At 42.6% G+C, this 16,663-nt stretch overlaps 1 protein-coding gene across 1 annotated transcript in view; it reads left to right on the forward strand.

Moving 5' to 3' along the window:
- Positions 1–14,133, forward strand: part of SLCO3A1 (solute carrier organic anion transporter family member 3A1) — a 139,401-nt gene extending 125,268 nt beyond the window's left edge. The window contains exons 9-10 of the mRNA XM_051628579.1: positions 905–969; positions 5,290–14,133. Coding sequence (XP_051484539.1) covers positions 905–969; positions 5,290–5,669 — 445 coding nt within the window. The 3' untranslated portion in view covers positions 5,670–14,133. The remainder of the gene's footprint in view (positions 1–904; positions 970–5,289) is intronic.
- The last annotated feature ends 2,530 nt before the right edge of the window (positions 14,134–16,663 follow it).

Raw genomic sequence — 16,663 nt, forward strand, 5'->3', positions numbered from 1 at the left:
GAGCACCACTGCCACCATGGGTGGTGGCATGGATGTCACTAGCAGTGCTGACTACAGACCTCTGTAAGAAGATACTGGAAGAGGTAGCTGAGGCTGTTTAAGCTCCCCTGTGTAATGAATCTATTCATATGGGAATCACTGTCCTGCTTTCCCAGCCTTTATGTACTGTGGGAAATAAAATGCTATTATAAGATTTAAGACCAAATTAATGATTTCTGAAATTCCAAAGGCTTTGCTGACCCTACCCCAAGACGACAACTTTAGCCAGTAGCATCCTTGAGGAGATTAGAAAGCCATGAATTATTTTTTAAAGCACCTTTGAAGGATAACACTCATGCAGTAGAGTGGTTTGTGTTCATAGTAAAAAGCAGCACAACCATTGTCTTCCTAGCATAAAAAAAAAATGAATAATAAGTCACATGCTGATGCCCTTCTACCTGTGAAAACGAGTCTTGTTGAGCACATCCTCACTGGGAGGTTTGATTTAACAGGCTGACTGAGCCTTGTGATTCATCATCCTTCTGTCTTTTGTTCCCCTTATTCTGGGAAGTCTCAGAATAAAAAGTTTTCTCTCTCACCAACTCTCAACATCTGGAGCTTTGAAAACATGATGGGGAGCTTGTAAATTATTATTTACAGGGATGGGAATTTCATTTTTCCCCATCCTATAACAAGATTAGCTGTTGTTATTAATGACTTCGCTAAATTCCTGAACCTGCCACTGATGCAATTACTTTTGAGGCTTCAGGCATTTCAGGTGAAGGGAGAAGAAAAACCCCATTAATGACTTTTAGAAGAGGTGGTGGTGGCATCTTGGCTGACAGCACAGAATAGCTACAGGGTGTGTTAATCAAAGCAGAACAACAAGAATCAATTTCACTTTCTCCTTCCCTCCTCCCTGTAGAACCGTGAGCCCTGAACTCAAGTCTTACGCTTTGGGGGTGCTTTTCCTGCTTCTTCGTTTGCTAGGTATGTACCAAAATTTCATGTCCTTCTCTCCCAACCTTTCCTCCCTCACAGAAAACTGTATTTTTAGCATGCAAAAGTTGATGTCTACTCTCTTGTAATGATTGGGTTTTGAGGCAACGGGGTCCAAGCCCTCTCTATGGAGGAGGCTGCTGAAGGCACTTTTCCTGCCATATGAATTGTGCAAATGGAAGAAAATGCAGTGTTGCATGAGAAATGTCTGTTTCTGCCATGGTCCCACACAACCAGTTATTCTTCTATAGCTGTTATTAACATGTCACCAGCTTTACAAAATTACTGTTGTATAGCAGCTTGCCAAAGGAGAGGGATATGTGTTTTCATCCTCAGATGAGGGACAGGACCTGCATGTACATGGTGTGCTTGTCACTTCCTGTGGGTCTCTTGGAAAGGGAAACTGTGGAATGAGACAGCCCAACTCCTTGTATCCTCCTGTGGATGAATATCTCATTAAAATGCATTTGGCTCTTCCTCTGGAACAGTATGTGCTTTTTATATATGAATTAAATGTCTACACTGGACTGTTACTCTCCTGCTTCTTGTTTCTGGGTGGAGGGTTTTTTCCCCTTTTGAAGAGATGGCTCTTATTTTAAAGCTCCTACATTTCAGCTCATTCATCATGATTCAGGAAAAAATCCTCTCTGATCTGTCATTGTGTGGGTCCATCTCATGCACAATATTTCTGTGTGTTGTGGGGGTGGAATTTACTTATTTACCTTCCCAAATCTCAAAGGAGTGAGCTGAAGAGGCAAATGCCATCTCCTAGGTTGCAATAAGGCAGTGGGAATTAAGGGACCAAAAATCCCAAGGTGCCATACATTGCTTTTAATAAGTGTCTTCATTCACTTTTTTTTGGTGACATCCTATTCCCCATTAGCCCAGTAGGAAATGGTGGTCCCACACCAGTTGACAGTAAAGCCAATTAGATTTCTATTGCTTTTGGTGAAGTAGCTACAGTCACAGAGCTCCTTTGAGTAATCTTATCCAGAGCTCACACAGCTCGAAGGGGAGCTTCTGAGTTGGCTTGGGTGAGCTCTGGTTCAAGCATTTTCTTCAGCTGTTGGGGCTGCTCTTTGGTTTTGGCCTGTGTTCAGCTCTGCTGGCTAAATGCAGAGTGTCAGCAGTCAAGTGTGCAAGGAGGAGGGCTATGAGCTGTTGTTTCTAAATGAAGTACCAAATGGGGGAGATTATCTCTCTTTTCCTTACAAAAGAGAGAAGCCTCCTGAGATGGCAGCATCTTGGATGTCTTCAAAACCAGGCTCAGACATGTATGCTTAACTTGAATAGGTTTGTTTTATATCCTCTAAATAAAGAAGCCATAGTAAGAATTTAAACTCAAATCTTTATATGTTGTTCTGTCACTAAGGAATTCCCATGAAAAAAGACAATACATCCTGAAGCATGTCAGCAATGCAGCTTGAACCCACAGAAAATTAAGAGAAAGGTACTTTTCAATAAGAGCAAGGGTATCCAAATCTTCCCTTTAACAACCTTTGGTTTGGCTCTACTGATTTATTTTAAAAGCTTTTCTATTCACCTTTAAGCTTTGACTTAAGAGAGTGATAATAGCTGCTTCTTGAACCAAAGGAGAGCATTAAATATAGGAGGTGTGAGACCCGGAGGTGCAATCTTAGCTAATAGATTTCAGTAAGACAGAAGCAGCTTTTTTTTTACAGCCCTACAGTTTCTGCAATGAAATATATATATATACCTGAAATTTTTGCAACACTTTGCTGTAAGAAGTAAAACATGATTGAATCTCTTTAATATTCACTGTAATAACATGAAACTCGACGGAACTCTCCTGGTATCCTCCTGGATATATTATCTCATTCCACAGGAATTCTGCTGTGAGAGGGCAGTGTAACAGTGTCTTCATATAAAAGTGTTGCTGCAGTTTCTCAGAGAAGAGTGTAAAGAAATGCTGTTGGAGCCAAAGGTTTGGAATGGAAATGTCTGGAATGGCAAAGAGTTTTGGATCCTGGATGCATCCATTCTGGATGGTGTTCACTGTGCATCCTAGCACACTCTGCTTACCAGGGCACATGCTTTTGTTTTTCCTACAAGTCCATGTTGTTTTTCTCTCTTATTCCAATGTGACAAAACCACTGTGTTTTTCTCCAAGAAGGACTTTCCAATCTGCAGTGCAACCCCTTAACTCCCATGTCACAGAGGGTTTAGGCACTGAGTCATTCCTCTGAATCCCTTCTCCTCTCCTTTTGTAAAGATCACCTGAAACACTGGTTGCTAAAAGGTTTTAATATATTTTTCTTTACGTTTTCCACATCCATGCCTGCATTCACATAGGTGTAGCTTTGGAGTTCAATGAAGCAGGTACTTCCTCAGGTGTTTATGCAGAGCAATTTCCAGGACAAATTATGTTGAAAGCCTGGAAAGCCAGCTGAAGCCAGCAGATGGGGATGATAGCTCTCTCTGAAGTTCAGCCTATGCATCTCCAAAGCTTTATATCAATGAGTAGGGAGGGTCTCACACCTCAAAATTGTGATTTTAATGCAGTTTTCATTTATTCCAAAAAGTGTTCTGCTCCTGTCTCCTTGGTCAGTGCCATGTCTGGATGTTACCCCTGAGGTGGCATCCAGAACCAGTGCAGCACTGGGCACACAAACTGCATTCAGCAGCACAGTCTTTTTCCTTGGTTTTAAATTCCAGGTTGAATGTGTGATTGTCCACAGGTTTCAACAGAAAAAACATCTTTTTACTTAGAAGCAGAACCAGCCCAGTCTGGAATTTCCAGTCATTTTAAATGACAAATAGGGAGCTGGCGCTGACATTTTTTCCAGAACAAAACCAGGTTTTCAGGTGTGGTGACTGAAACTAGGGTTTCTAATGAAAAAATTGTCTTGCTTTTGTATCATCTGTTTTTATTTGCTACATTTGTGCTATTAATGCCTGGTTAAAATGAGTACCAAAAGCCCATATAGCCTTTCTTAACACCTGCATTTATTAATATATAAGGAAGAGCAGACAAAATCTGCAGAGCTCTAGTCACTGGCAAAATAAAATAAAGACATCTCAGCTACCACAGGGAACAGTGAAGACAACTAATTTATTTGTAGTCTTAGGATACATGTCATGAATGTCACTACTTTGTTCGTGACAAGCTGAAGGAAGATACCTTTTTTAAGCCTGGAAATCCAGGTTAATGATGAAACTGAATCCAAGATTAAACACTTTTCCATCTAGAAACTGCAGACCTTGTGCCTGTTTGGTTACACATGTATTTATAGAGTCTCAGGCATCACAGCCCCTGTGAATGGAGTGATACTGTCAGGGGTATGTTGTGCCTACCTGCTATTGTGTTTTATAGATATGATGCTCTCCTGTGCTTGCTCTCTTAACCTACAGTAATGATTTTATCAATCAGGGTTTTTTCCAGGGTTTATCCACTTCCAGCCCTCCCCCATAAATGTAGCAGAAGGAAAAGAAATGGTTTTCCATGTGTAGAACATCCACATTTTCTTCTGAATCCACTCTTGGTGCATGTGTGCTGGCTGGAGAGTGCAAAGCTGGAAAGTGAATGTCCTAGCTACTGTTAGGGTAATGTGAAACAGGCGACCTCTACAATGTAGGATGGGGAAAAGTAGAGAAGAAAAACCTTGCCTTTATTAGTTAAATTAGATTGGAGTGATTACTTTGCTGTAAGATTGCAGCTCTGCTGCAAACTATGATTGAGAAGCACTTATCAGTAGTTAACTGCAGTGGCTGTGGGAGAATCCTGCTGTTATATTTCATTTTATGGTGCACAGAATTTTTTCCTTCTTTTCAGATTTAATCTTTGGTATCTATTAGAGACCATTGTTTCTTTTCCATAGACCCAGAGGAGGCCTTCTCCTGTGTCAGGGAAAAGTCCAAACCTAGACCTCAGTGCCCCAGCTGATTTCAGACTGAACTGGAGTCCTATGACATCCTTCAGGTGAACACCCCAGAGTGGAGAATTTCCGGTATCTAAAGAGAGAAAACAGCAAGGCTGTCCTCCTCTTTCATTTACCCCTCCACTCATTAGTCTCATTAGACAGACAAGAAGCTTAATAAAAGCCACTTTAACTTGAGTAAAATCATCCCTGCATATTGATATCAGCAGGAGTCTTCCATAGATGCAGAGTCCAAGCTAAAAACTCACCCACAGACTTTGTTTAGGTTGATTTAGAACTTAAAAATTAGAAGCACAGGCTGCAGCTGGGACCATTAACCTTGATAAAGTGCCCTCTCTATTCAGGGCAATCACGTCTTCTCTCTTTATCATAAGGATCATAAAAGCATGATTTGTCTCTCTTATTTTGACAGGTTTTATCCCACCTCCACTGATCTTTGGGGCTGGAATTGACTCCACCTGTCTGTTCTGGAGCACGTTCTGTGGCGAGCAAGGAGCCTGCGCGCTGTACGACAACGTGGTCTATAGATACCTGTATGTCAGCATTGCTATAGCCCTCAAGTCTTTTGCATTCATCTTATATACAACCACCTGGCAGTGCTTGAGGAAAAACTATAAAAGATACATCAAGAACCACGAAGGTGGTCTCAGCACTAGTGAGTTTTTTGCCTCTACTCTCACCCTAGACAATCTGGGGCGGGACTCAGTGCCCCCAAATCAATCACATAGGACAAAATTTATCTATAACCTTGAAGATCATGAGTGGTGTGAAAATATGGAGTCTGTTTTATAGTGACTGTGGAGGGGTGAACTGTATTAATAATACAAGGGTCCTTTTTAATAAAAAAACAGAAGAGCGTGAGAGTGAAGAAACACAACTGCAAAACAACAACGGCAACACAGGAAACTTTTGTCTTTTTCTCAAAGTCAGACCCAGCCAGGATTCTTGAGAACAGCATCTTCTAACGGGATCACTTGTGAAATCCTGCAGGGTGCTGGAGAAAGGAGGGAGCTGCTGTGGCTGGGTACCAGCTCCTTTGGTGACAGCACGAGCTTCCAAGGAGGACACCCGCAGAGGTTTTTCAGAGAGCTTGGCAAATGGGCAGGCTTGGGCAGGAGGCACAGGGGAAGTGAGGTGGTAACAGCAACGCAGACAGGGTCCCAGGGGTATGTGGAGCCCTGCAGCATGGGTGCTGCTCGAACCCCCTGCACTTTGTGATGGCAAAGAGGGAGTGGTGCTGGAGTTGTTCCACCAGTCACACTTATCACCAGCCACGAGTCCATGGCAGATACCTTGAAAGCTGCTGGAAGCCTTCCAGGTGGCGCGCGGTGCTGTCAGGGTGTCCGAGTCCTTCCAGCCGAGGCGTGTTCGCAGATTGCAGCTTCATGCTTGTCTGCGAATAGCTGTGCTCAGATCTCTCAAACCCAGTAAAGTTCAAGACATTTGCTCACACTTGCCAAACGTGCTGTCATTTTTAAAGGGGGATGAATTCCAAATACCTGTCTGTGTAATCCTCTAATAAGATTATTTTTTTTTTAACTTATTTTCAAATCTGTGTTAACCCTTAAATCGCTGACAGTTTTCCATGGGGAGGATTTATTTATGCTAGTTTGGGGAAGGATCCTGTTTAATTCACCCAAACACAATGTGACTCAAGGGGTTTCTTTAATCCTCTGCTTTTTTTATCCATTCGCCTTCATTCTAATATGCTACCAAGCCAATGAAGACACATAATATGTTTTTAAAAAAGAGAACGAATGCACTGTGTCTCTATAAAAACAGTTGTCAGTTGGAGAATTATAGATCATATGAAGATTTACATAATAGAGATTTTTCATATTCTATGTGACTCAGTGAATACATATATATATATATAGACATACAAGGAGGCTGTTTATGTTCTCTCCAGTTTTTAAAGATATATATATATAATTTGCAATCTAGAAATTGTGTGGTGGATGTTTTCTTTAAAGTGTGTGTGTGTGCGTGTGTGTGTGTACAAGATGAAAGGAATACTGACCTTAATCCTGCAACCCTTACAATTGATTTTTTTTTATTGTTTTTTTTTTCACCTCGGAAATTCTACTCACTTCAGTGGAAGCCATGTGAGGAAGGTGGAATAATCTCCCCTCCTGGAGGCCATGTTTTGCCTTTAGATGTGCAAATAATATTCCTGCAGAAGGCTGGGTTATGGGAGCAGAGAGTGACCAGCATTGAGCACCTCTGAAATTTTCATTCAGATGCTCAAGAAGTATCCATGCAGGAGCAGATCTGGCTTTGTTTTTGCAATGCAGTCTTATCTATGCCTGCTAAACTAATGGAGAAGCTTTCATCTGATTTCAAGAAGCATTGGGTCAGGCTTATTTTGCATGCATATTTTTCTTTTCCAAAACATTCCTGCTGGGAAGCAATACAAATTGGTTGTGTTTGATGAGTTTTACCTGAGAACCAGACCCGTTTCCGATGGACTAAATGTCAGAAGGGTTTGAAGGGTTAGCAACATAATCAAAAATCTCCTTTTTTTGTTTGTATTTTGAAGCTGTTGTGAACTTGCAGATGTTTAGAGAAGTAACCTGGCATGTTGAATCAAATGCTGGACGTCACTTCCATGCAGCTGGCAGAGGGGCTGATCTTCCCCTTGTCCATTGCTGGCAGTGGACACCCCAGGGCTGGCGCAATTGCAGAGGGTTGATAACTTGTCACTCATGTTCAACACCTTTTTAGCAGACTTTACTCTTATGTAGGCATTGAAACATGGGTGTGGGATATCAAACTGCTTCCACTTGACTGACTTTACATATGTGTTTGTAATTTATGCACAGCATTATATGTTCAGCAACAATAAGGGCAAAAAAGAGAAAAAAAAAAGTGTATCAAATAAACTCCACTGTGCCAAATACTTGACAAATATTGTAACTGCATATATTTGATTCTTGTTTTGCAGGCATGCTCAGAATCACTTGATTAATGAAGGAGTTTAAGAAAAAAAAAAAAAGAAGTTATTAAGCTATGCAGTGCCATTGTTGTGTTGGGTGGTAAATGATGCTTTTTAGACCAGTAGATTGGTTTAGTATATCCTGTCTGCTAAAACAAGAGATACTGCATCCATAAAACAGCGAATTTTAAAAAGGCACAGGGTGCATAACTGTCTCATAAAATATGTATAATTGTCAAGTATAAGCCTTTGAAATCATTCTGTACAGTTCTCTTCATTCTGAAAATTTATTACTTAGACTGCTGTCTTTTCAAATGTTAGCTGATAATTTTATACTATACACACACATTCAGACTTGAACACAAATGTCCCAGAATAGAACCTTTCTAAAAGCCTGGTTGCTTGAAGTTCTGTAACCTCTTGCACAATTTCTTTTTTTTTTTTTTCTCCTTCTAAAGTCCAAGGTGAAGGACAATAGCATACTGACATGATGCAAAACAAACTCCCAGTGTTGGAGAGCTGTGGTTTGTCAGTACAGTTAAAAATCCCCTTTGACCAGAGTTATAGAAACAGGATTCCAGGAACTTCTTTTTTTTATTATTTAATCTCTTCTCTTGCTATGTATGGGAGATAGAGTTGAATGGGGTCACTTATATGATTTTTAAGCTGTAACTTAAAATCCCTGCATGATTGCTGGTTTATTTCTTTTGATAATGCGACTTTTGAAGAGCTCTCCCCACATCCCACTCTTTTTTATTTTCTTTTTAAGGGTGCATCAGATGCCTTCATCATGAAGGGCTTCACTGTCAGTGCTTTGGTACAGATTCAAGAACAGAGCTTTAGTTTAAAGGAAACACACAGACCAAAACCTTCATCCATCCCAGCAGGCTCTTTGTTTATTCTGATTTCAAAGCCACTAGCCAGTTTTGCCTGCAACCCAATTTTTCTTGTAGAATAACAAATGAAGAGTCTCAGACATCCTTCCTCTTCCCAAATTGCAGCCTGGGCCTTGGCCTGTCAGCACTTCACTTCCATCCCGCTGCTGCCTTAACTGTGCAGGAAACTGAAGAGCAAGGATGGAGTCAGAAAAATGCCCATTCCTGGGAACAGAAGCAGGGGCATGGTCTGAGCTGTGCTAGCCAGAGCCAACGTTGGAATTTTTTTCTCCATATATCAGAGGCATTGAAATTCAGGGGTTTGTTGAGACCTCAGTCTCAGCAGAAATGTTCTTTTGACATTTCCAAGCACTGTGTTCCCTGCATGGCTGTCTGCTAAGGAATGGGATGGTGGAGATACAAACTACTTGGGATTTAACAGTCTCTGTGGGATTGTCCAGTTGCCTTGCATGACTTCAGGTTGGGGTTTCCTTTCCCTTGCACAGATCCCACCTCGGCATAGCCTCAGTGGATTCAGAAGGGGACCCCAATCTAAAATTGGTGCAGATAACACTAGATTCTTTCCCATCGGTTTCTTTGCATCTTTGTTGAACAAGAGGATGCATTTTCAGGTCCTTCTTTTTATATGTGTTGAAATCCTGCATTTCTCTGACTTAGCCCAGCACATCTTGGATGTATAGTGGGACCAAAAAGGCCATAATTTGAATCATCTAGACAACCTGCCATTCTTTAGGAATCCAACTAAGAGGGCCTCATGCTGCCATACCCCTGCAAAATGCACTGAACTACTTAGTGCTGCTATTATTAATCTCAGTTGGGTCTCACCTTGCTGGGAAGGTGAAAAAGGAAAGATGCAGAGAGGAATTATCTTCAATTAGCTGAGTTAGCTGTGCTTCAAAATGCTTCGGAACTGAACTGATGGCCTGCAGACATTTGGAAAGTGATTGGAGTATTTCCAAATGGCTGAGATGCATTGGCATTTTCTACTTGAAAAGAAAAAAAATTAAAAATAAGGGCACGAAGGAGATTTGGAGTCTTTCCTGTCCCCATCAGAGTTTTGTGTTCATCAAAGACCTACTGGAGGCAATTTACTTCAGCTTTGCCTTCGTGTCTCAGTCAGAGACATGTTTTTTTTCTCAGTAAACAAGGTCTTGGGAGACAGAAAGGTGACTCCACCTGTAACCAGCAGATTCATTCTGCTCCAGACAACCTGAAGGCTACAGGCACAGTTGAAGATTTAGCCCCTGTGTCAGGCATGGCTGTTGCTGCCATGTGAGAGTTCCTCACATCTGGATGTGTTGGGCTCAGTATTTTCTGCAGACTTGGACAGTCTTGGTGTGATGTTTGGTTTATTCTTGGCAGGCGACATGGGGAACTGTCAGCATGAAAGACATGCAAATGCTTCACTGGACTGAAGTGAGAACAGCTTTGTTCCTTTATTCACAAGGGTTTCCAGACTTATTCTCACTCTGCCTTTAGACACAGCCACACTCATATATCCACCTAATTTCTCATGAACTATTTTTGCAGAGGCAAGCAGGTTTGTTGTTGATTTCTAGATCTGCTTAATGTCTGCAAAGTTCACAGGCTTCCTGTGTGTAGGGCAGAGCATCCCTGGATATAAGCAATAATACTGACCTGTTCTCTTTTGCTTTAGGAGTTTTTGCTTTTCTTTCCTAAATCTGAGTTCACCTCTCCTAACATCCCATGCTGCTGCTGTGACTTGCCTTTTGTGTTGGCAGCGACTCCATGAGACTGAATTGTCTCCTTTCCTTCCAACATGACCCTGTCCTGTCCCCACAAGGCAGCCAAGATACAAGTGGTGTGAATATAGGCAGCAGATTATTAAGACAGGTTATGGTGTGATGGGAGCCTTTGGCATGAGCCAGGCTCAGCTTTGGTTACCTGATTGTTGAGATTTGAGCCAAGAAGGAAAGGAACAACCAGGGCATTGTGGCTGAGCCTCCAAGAGTCCCTGTAAGTATTTTCCACCCTTCAGTGCTGCTGGATGGACCTACCAGCCCTACCTCCCTGAGCCCTGTGGTTTGTGGACATTTCGTCCAAACTGACCATCAGCTTCGTTTCTCCAGCCATGGTTCTTCCTTCCTCCCAATGGCAAAGCACAGCTTGGCTTTACCAAGTCAATGTGAGGTGTTTGGGGTTGTTGACTGGTGTTTAAATTTGCCTGGGATGCCAGTAGGTCTCACTTTGTATTACACAGGCTCAAAATATTATAGTTTGTTCTGCTTTTATACACTAAATCTATTGATTTTAGGCTGCAAATGATGTTTTCTATAATTGCTATTAATTTCTAGCCAATCTGAGTCTTAATATAATTGCTTCACTGAAAAATGGCCTTTCAGCAGTTCTTAGGTATTAGGTTCTTCTTCATTAACTAGCAATGTCAAGTAAAATCTTAGGGCATTGTCTGTTCCCTGAATCCAGTGGAGCAGAAGGAGGCTCTGTCTCCTCAGGAGCAATACCTGTGTTTTCTCTGACAGTATGAACGGAGTGCTTTTCTTTCAGCTTCAGTCTTGTCACAGCTGCTTGACTGTGAACATCTCTCTGTCCTGAGAGGACACGGGATTCAAGAGAAGCCACATGGACAGAGGATTCCATTAATTTGGCTGCAAGAGTGGGACCATAGGATTGTGCACAATGTACGTGCTGTTTCTCTTGACAAAACTTTGCTTGGGTCTCTCCTTGATGAATGGAGTGACTCCAGGGATGGGGTCTTTGGGATACTATGAGTTTGTGATGTTTCCCCACTTACTTCAGATTAAGTGTGGCAGAGCAGAGTGTCACACCCGAGGAAGGAAAAGATTAGCAATACCCTGACAGGTTGTAGTGCTGTGCTTGCTCTATACACAGTTGGTGTCTGCAAATGGCAGAAAGCAATAAGGAACTTATCAAGTCCAACTCAGCAAATAATTTATAGCAACTTCATAAATAAATTTTCCCTTTTGTTTCTTCCTTGCAAATTGCTGAGAAAACCAAGAAAATGCCTCCAGTGTATTTGCAAGGTTGTTTCTGCATGTCATCTGTGGTCTGGAGGGTTTGGAAAAGCTTTGTTATAATTCATGTGTGTTGGTTTGTTCTGACTGGCCATGGAAACCATGAGGGATATTTCTGCTCCCTGAGTTCCCTAGGCTGGAATTTTCTCATCGGTACAAATACTTAGTTCAAAAGTATGTAATTAGGGATTGAGTAAGAGGTTCCTTGCTCAATGCCAGTGGGCAAAGTGCCACTGGACAAACACTGCTCCAGAACAGCCAAAGGGCCTGGCTTCCCATTCATAATTCACTTTCCAGGAATATTCTCTCACAGATGCTTGAAATTCTCAGTCTCTCCCAGTGTTCCTACCACCTAATGCATTCATTTGAGTAATTACCAAGAGCAAACATGAGAAGGTTATGAACTCAGACAAAGCCAAATTGGTTTTAAGGTGAAGCAGGTGGTGCAAATTTTATTTGCAATGTTTGCACAGCTCTTAGCTCAGCAGCAAAAATCTCTCGGGAATCAGAGTCACATGTGTCCTAACATACCTTCCTTCTTCCTGATTGAATTGCCAGTTGGTAGGACAGCAAAAGTCATCTCTGCCTGCCACATATCTCCAAACCCCTTTTCTTTTGCTGTGTGGCATTGCACAAACACCAGAGCATTTACACCTCAATGTAAATTGCATCTCAGTGTGATGTTTTCGGTGCCTCACAACTCGAACTGTGTGAACTTGAAAGGAAGAAATTACCCCTGTTCTTTGCCTGCGACGCTTTCAGCCTGATCGGAGGAGAATGATCCCTCTTGAAGTCTCACAGCTGTTTTCCTGAAGTCTTACATGCAGTGGGATTAAAACAGGTGGCCTACAAGCTGTCTTCAGTGGGTATAGTTTGCCTACAGCCCCAGGTTGCCTTCATAGTGTGATGAGGCTACACAGATGTTAAGGGTTGCCAATGGTCTACAACCACCAAAGCTGGGGAGTATCCATGTTGGCACGAGAGTGTCTCCCATCATCTATGTTTGGGAAGGAGCCATCTCAGAGCAGGGTTCAGTGGAGAGGTGCAGCAGAGCTGGGACAATGCAAAAGGGAGCTCTTGGCTTGCTTTGGTAATATGTCTGTAGGGGGGAGGGGTGGGGATGGGAGCAGGGGAAGAGCTGTGACCTTTTAAAACCCATAGTGCCTACCACTGCAAATGGAACGCTGTATTGTATTATATTCTACGTGATTACCATGTAAATAAAGTACAATAAATGTGGTGTTCATTAGGATTTTGATACCAGTCAAATGCAGTCTGCAGAAATGTTTCTTTTTTCCCTGCTGTATGTAGGTACATCATATTCCAGGGATGGGGACATTTGGGGTTGTGTGAGCTAGAAATGCATAAATGGCAGTAGATGGGAAATTTGCAGTAAGACTATTTTAAAACTCCTTTTGCTCAGTACAGATGAGATATGAGTACCATGTAAAAACCAGGCAGAGTGGAGGGAGTGGTGGCAGGAGGAGAGCAGCTCTTGGATTGACATGGTTTGTGAGCAGAATGGACAGTGCTGCCCAGCCAGTCCTGGGCCATGCTTCATTCATGGTGGAGGAAAAGCAAAGTTTTAGTTTGGCTGATTTTTCTTTGCTTGTTTTCCTGATGCAGAGGTTGATCAGGAGCATATGCCTTGCCTCTGTAGCCTGGTTATTCTCCACCCTTGAGATCCCATAGCAGCGGCTGCAGCTGAGCAAACTTGAGAGGTTAAAATTCAAAGCAGACTGGGAAAGTTCTCCTGCCCTTAGCTCAACCAGCGGACCCCGCTCTGGCTCTGGCAAACATCGAGGGGCTTTTTCTTTGGCTAATAAGACTAGTAGGAAGGTACTTTGTTCCTTAACCCACTCCCTTCTCCATGCTCGTATTTCTCCATGGTGTAATAACAGAATTAATGCATTTCAGTGAGGCATATCCACCATGTGCCCTGCAACTCTTAACTGGGTTGGTGAGAGTTTTTCCAGGCTTCAGAGGCTCAGGACTTCTCTGGCAAGTGTTTGCAGCTGGTGGGTGGTTGTATGTGAAGAAGGGTATTCAGGAGATGGTCTGTAGCAGCATTCATGGGATCTGGTGCTTCTGCCCCTGCCTCAGCTGCAGGCTGGTCTTTTCCTACAGTGCCCAAAGGAAAGTGGTCCTCAGAAAGGTGTTTGGAGTGTGCTGGTTTGCCTGCTGATAATTTTGCAGATGTTTAGCAACACTTCAAAAATAAACCAAAACCTGGTTTGGAAAAGGAAATGTTTCACTGTACAATTGATTAAAAAAAAAAAAAAAAAGGAAAAAAATAAGAAAGAGAAACCACATGCTCGATATATTTTGAGTACTGTGTTCTGTATTTTTGCAGCTTATATTTTCCAGATGAGCAGTTTAGAAAGATGTGATGTGAAATACATACTGTAAGTTTGCTGTAAATGATATTAAAAACACTATTTTCATTCTTCTCCTGTCTCACTGGGTGATCTCTTTGGTTCTCCTAGCTTGGGCTGGTGCCATGTCTCTCAAAAAATATTTTCAGTTTCAGTCAATTGAAGCTGAGAGTTTAGGTTGGATGTTCCATGTTTGAGGTTGAAGTGACACTAGAGCTGAACATGTTCCTGTGCATATGCAGTGACTTCAGAGGAGAGGTCCTGATGAAGACATGGTTGTGACACAGAAGGTAAGGCAGATTTTCCAAAGGGGACAGGTGGAGCTTAATTGATGGTTGTAGAAAAGGAGAGAGAGACAAGGACATCTTAGCTGGTTGCAGAGGGGGGAACTTGAACACCTGGAAGACAGTAAGACAAGGAGGGAGGGAGGAAGACTCAAAGGGAACATTAGTTGTGAAAAAAATGCTTGATGTCTTATTGATGACAAATGTGTCTGATGCTTTTTGTGTCAGTTCAGCTGTGGAGGAAAAAATAAAGAGCTTTTAGCTAAAATAGCAACAGCTCAGTGGAGTGGCTGAGCCCTGCAGAGCACCCTGAGCCCCTGCAGCTGTTTTTACTCAGAGAGCTGCAGAGGCTTCTCCCTTCATCTCCATCAAAACACCCTGTGCCATGGGGTCAGGCCAGCAGAGGGGCATCATCGTGAGAATGTGATGATACCCATTTCCACTTGTTCTAGCTGCTGTGTTGGTCAGAATAAAAGTAAGCACTTCTTAGATCCAAATTTTTAAATGTATCAATCTGTTGTATGAAAAGAAAGTAATTTCCTCCTGAAGTTCAACAAAATGATGCTAAATGAGGCAATTACATTTAAACTGAGTTGAATATTCAGTTATTCCTTGTTTGTTGTTTTTTATCCTTCCCTATTCGAATTCCCTCTTCTGGAAGGCAAAGGGCAAAACAAAGATGAAAAGTTAGGAAAAAACCCCTTCCATTTTACTGCATCCAGCTTGAATCCAACCATTGTTGCTTTGAATGCACTTTCACACAACAGAAGCTTTGAAGAACAGTGGAGAAGGAGGGAGCAAGGAGGAAGGCTGGAAAAAATGTTTTGCTAAATGTCAATACTGAAGAATCTTTTACTTATTTCAGTTTATTACTTTCCCTCAGCCTGGCTGCTGCTGGTGTAGGAGCTTGCACAAGACTCCCTTTGAAGGCATCACTCCTGCATGCTCCACTGGCTGTTCCTCACAGGTCCCCCACGGTGGGGGTGCACAGCAGCACTCATCACCCCCAGCTTTTCGGGGCTTCCCTTCAGCCATCTGAGACCTCACGTTTTGCTGCTGCCTCTGATGGAGCCCAGTTAATTGGGTATTTACTGAGCTGGATTCTGTTTGGATGCAGATTATTAACCTTTATGTCACCTAGAAGATATTACACCTGGTAAAGTTAATGTTTTGAGACTAGGAGGTTAATGTGTCAGTGCTCAGCCCTCCCTAATTAGCAGCAGGGCTGTGTGTGTGGCTGTGCTGTGAGCCCTGCTTTAATTAGAAAGGACACACATGGGTCAAACCAACAGCATGTAAGTTTACCTGCCTCCTCCAGCCCTCTCTGATGCTTGTCCTTTCTGTCCTTGGACCTTGGGTAAGTGTTGCTGCTGTGGCTTTAGTCCTAGGGAGGGGGTGATCTTGCTTGTGGTCTTCTGAGTATGGACTTGGTCTAAAGTTGTGATTGGTGATGAAGTCTGGGGAGCCGAGAATGTTGTTGTGTATCCAAGAATGTTCTTAGCAGAAGGTCTTAGCTCTGCATCAACTTTGCTCAGCTTCTGTAGCCTTAGGTGGTCTTTATAGTGGCCCTGAGCTGGTTGAATGGCATGAAGTATTTGTTAGGGCTTTAAGGGATTCATTTTGGTTCTGTGTTCTGGCGTTCCTGTGCTTGCAACCAGAGCATGCCCTGGGATGTGTGTTTACTGGAGTGAGGCTTATGCAAAGAGCAATCTGGTGGTCAGCAGTGGAGAATATTGAAAAGTTAAAACATGTCATTAATGCTGGAAACTCATGTACCACAAACCTTGTTTGAAGAGCCCTGCTCAGCCACTCAGGGAAGACAGATCCTGTGTTGTTTACAGCAGGGCAACATTAAGTATTTATCCCTCGTCTTTGGTTTCTTGTTTGCTCCTGTGACAAATTCAGAACAGGCAGGAGCGTGGGTTTGTGCTTTGCAAGACCAGGAACTGCCTGTCTTCAACAACCTGTTTGCAGCCTGTGTCCTAGCTGATCCTGAGCAACCCTGGACCAATACTCTTTCCTCACTGCAAATCCCTAGAGGTCTTGTTACCAAAATAAAGGGGTTGTTTCGCAAGAGGCAGCTGCCTGCTGATCCACAGCTCTTCTGTTGGTGCCTCCTGCTGTCCATCTCTTGGCTCCATCGGGATGAGTCCTGGCTCATGTGGCTAGCATGAGATTATGAGGTTGGAGAGGTTATTTCAGCAGGAGCGGAGCCTGAAAGTTTCTCTTTCAAATCTTACTTTTAAACATTAGGCATGTTCCTGACAGCTGCATGCTGAATC

Source organism: Apus apus, chromosome 10, assembly GCF_020740795.1.
Source record: "Apus apus isolate bApuApu2 chromosome 10, bApuApu2.pri.cur, whole genome shotgun sequence".
NCBI lineage: Eukaryota > Metazoa > Chordata > Aves > Apodiformes > Apodidae > Apus > Apus apus.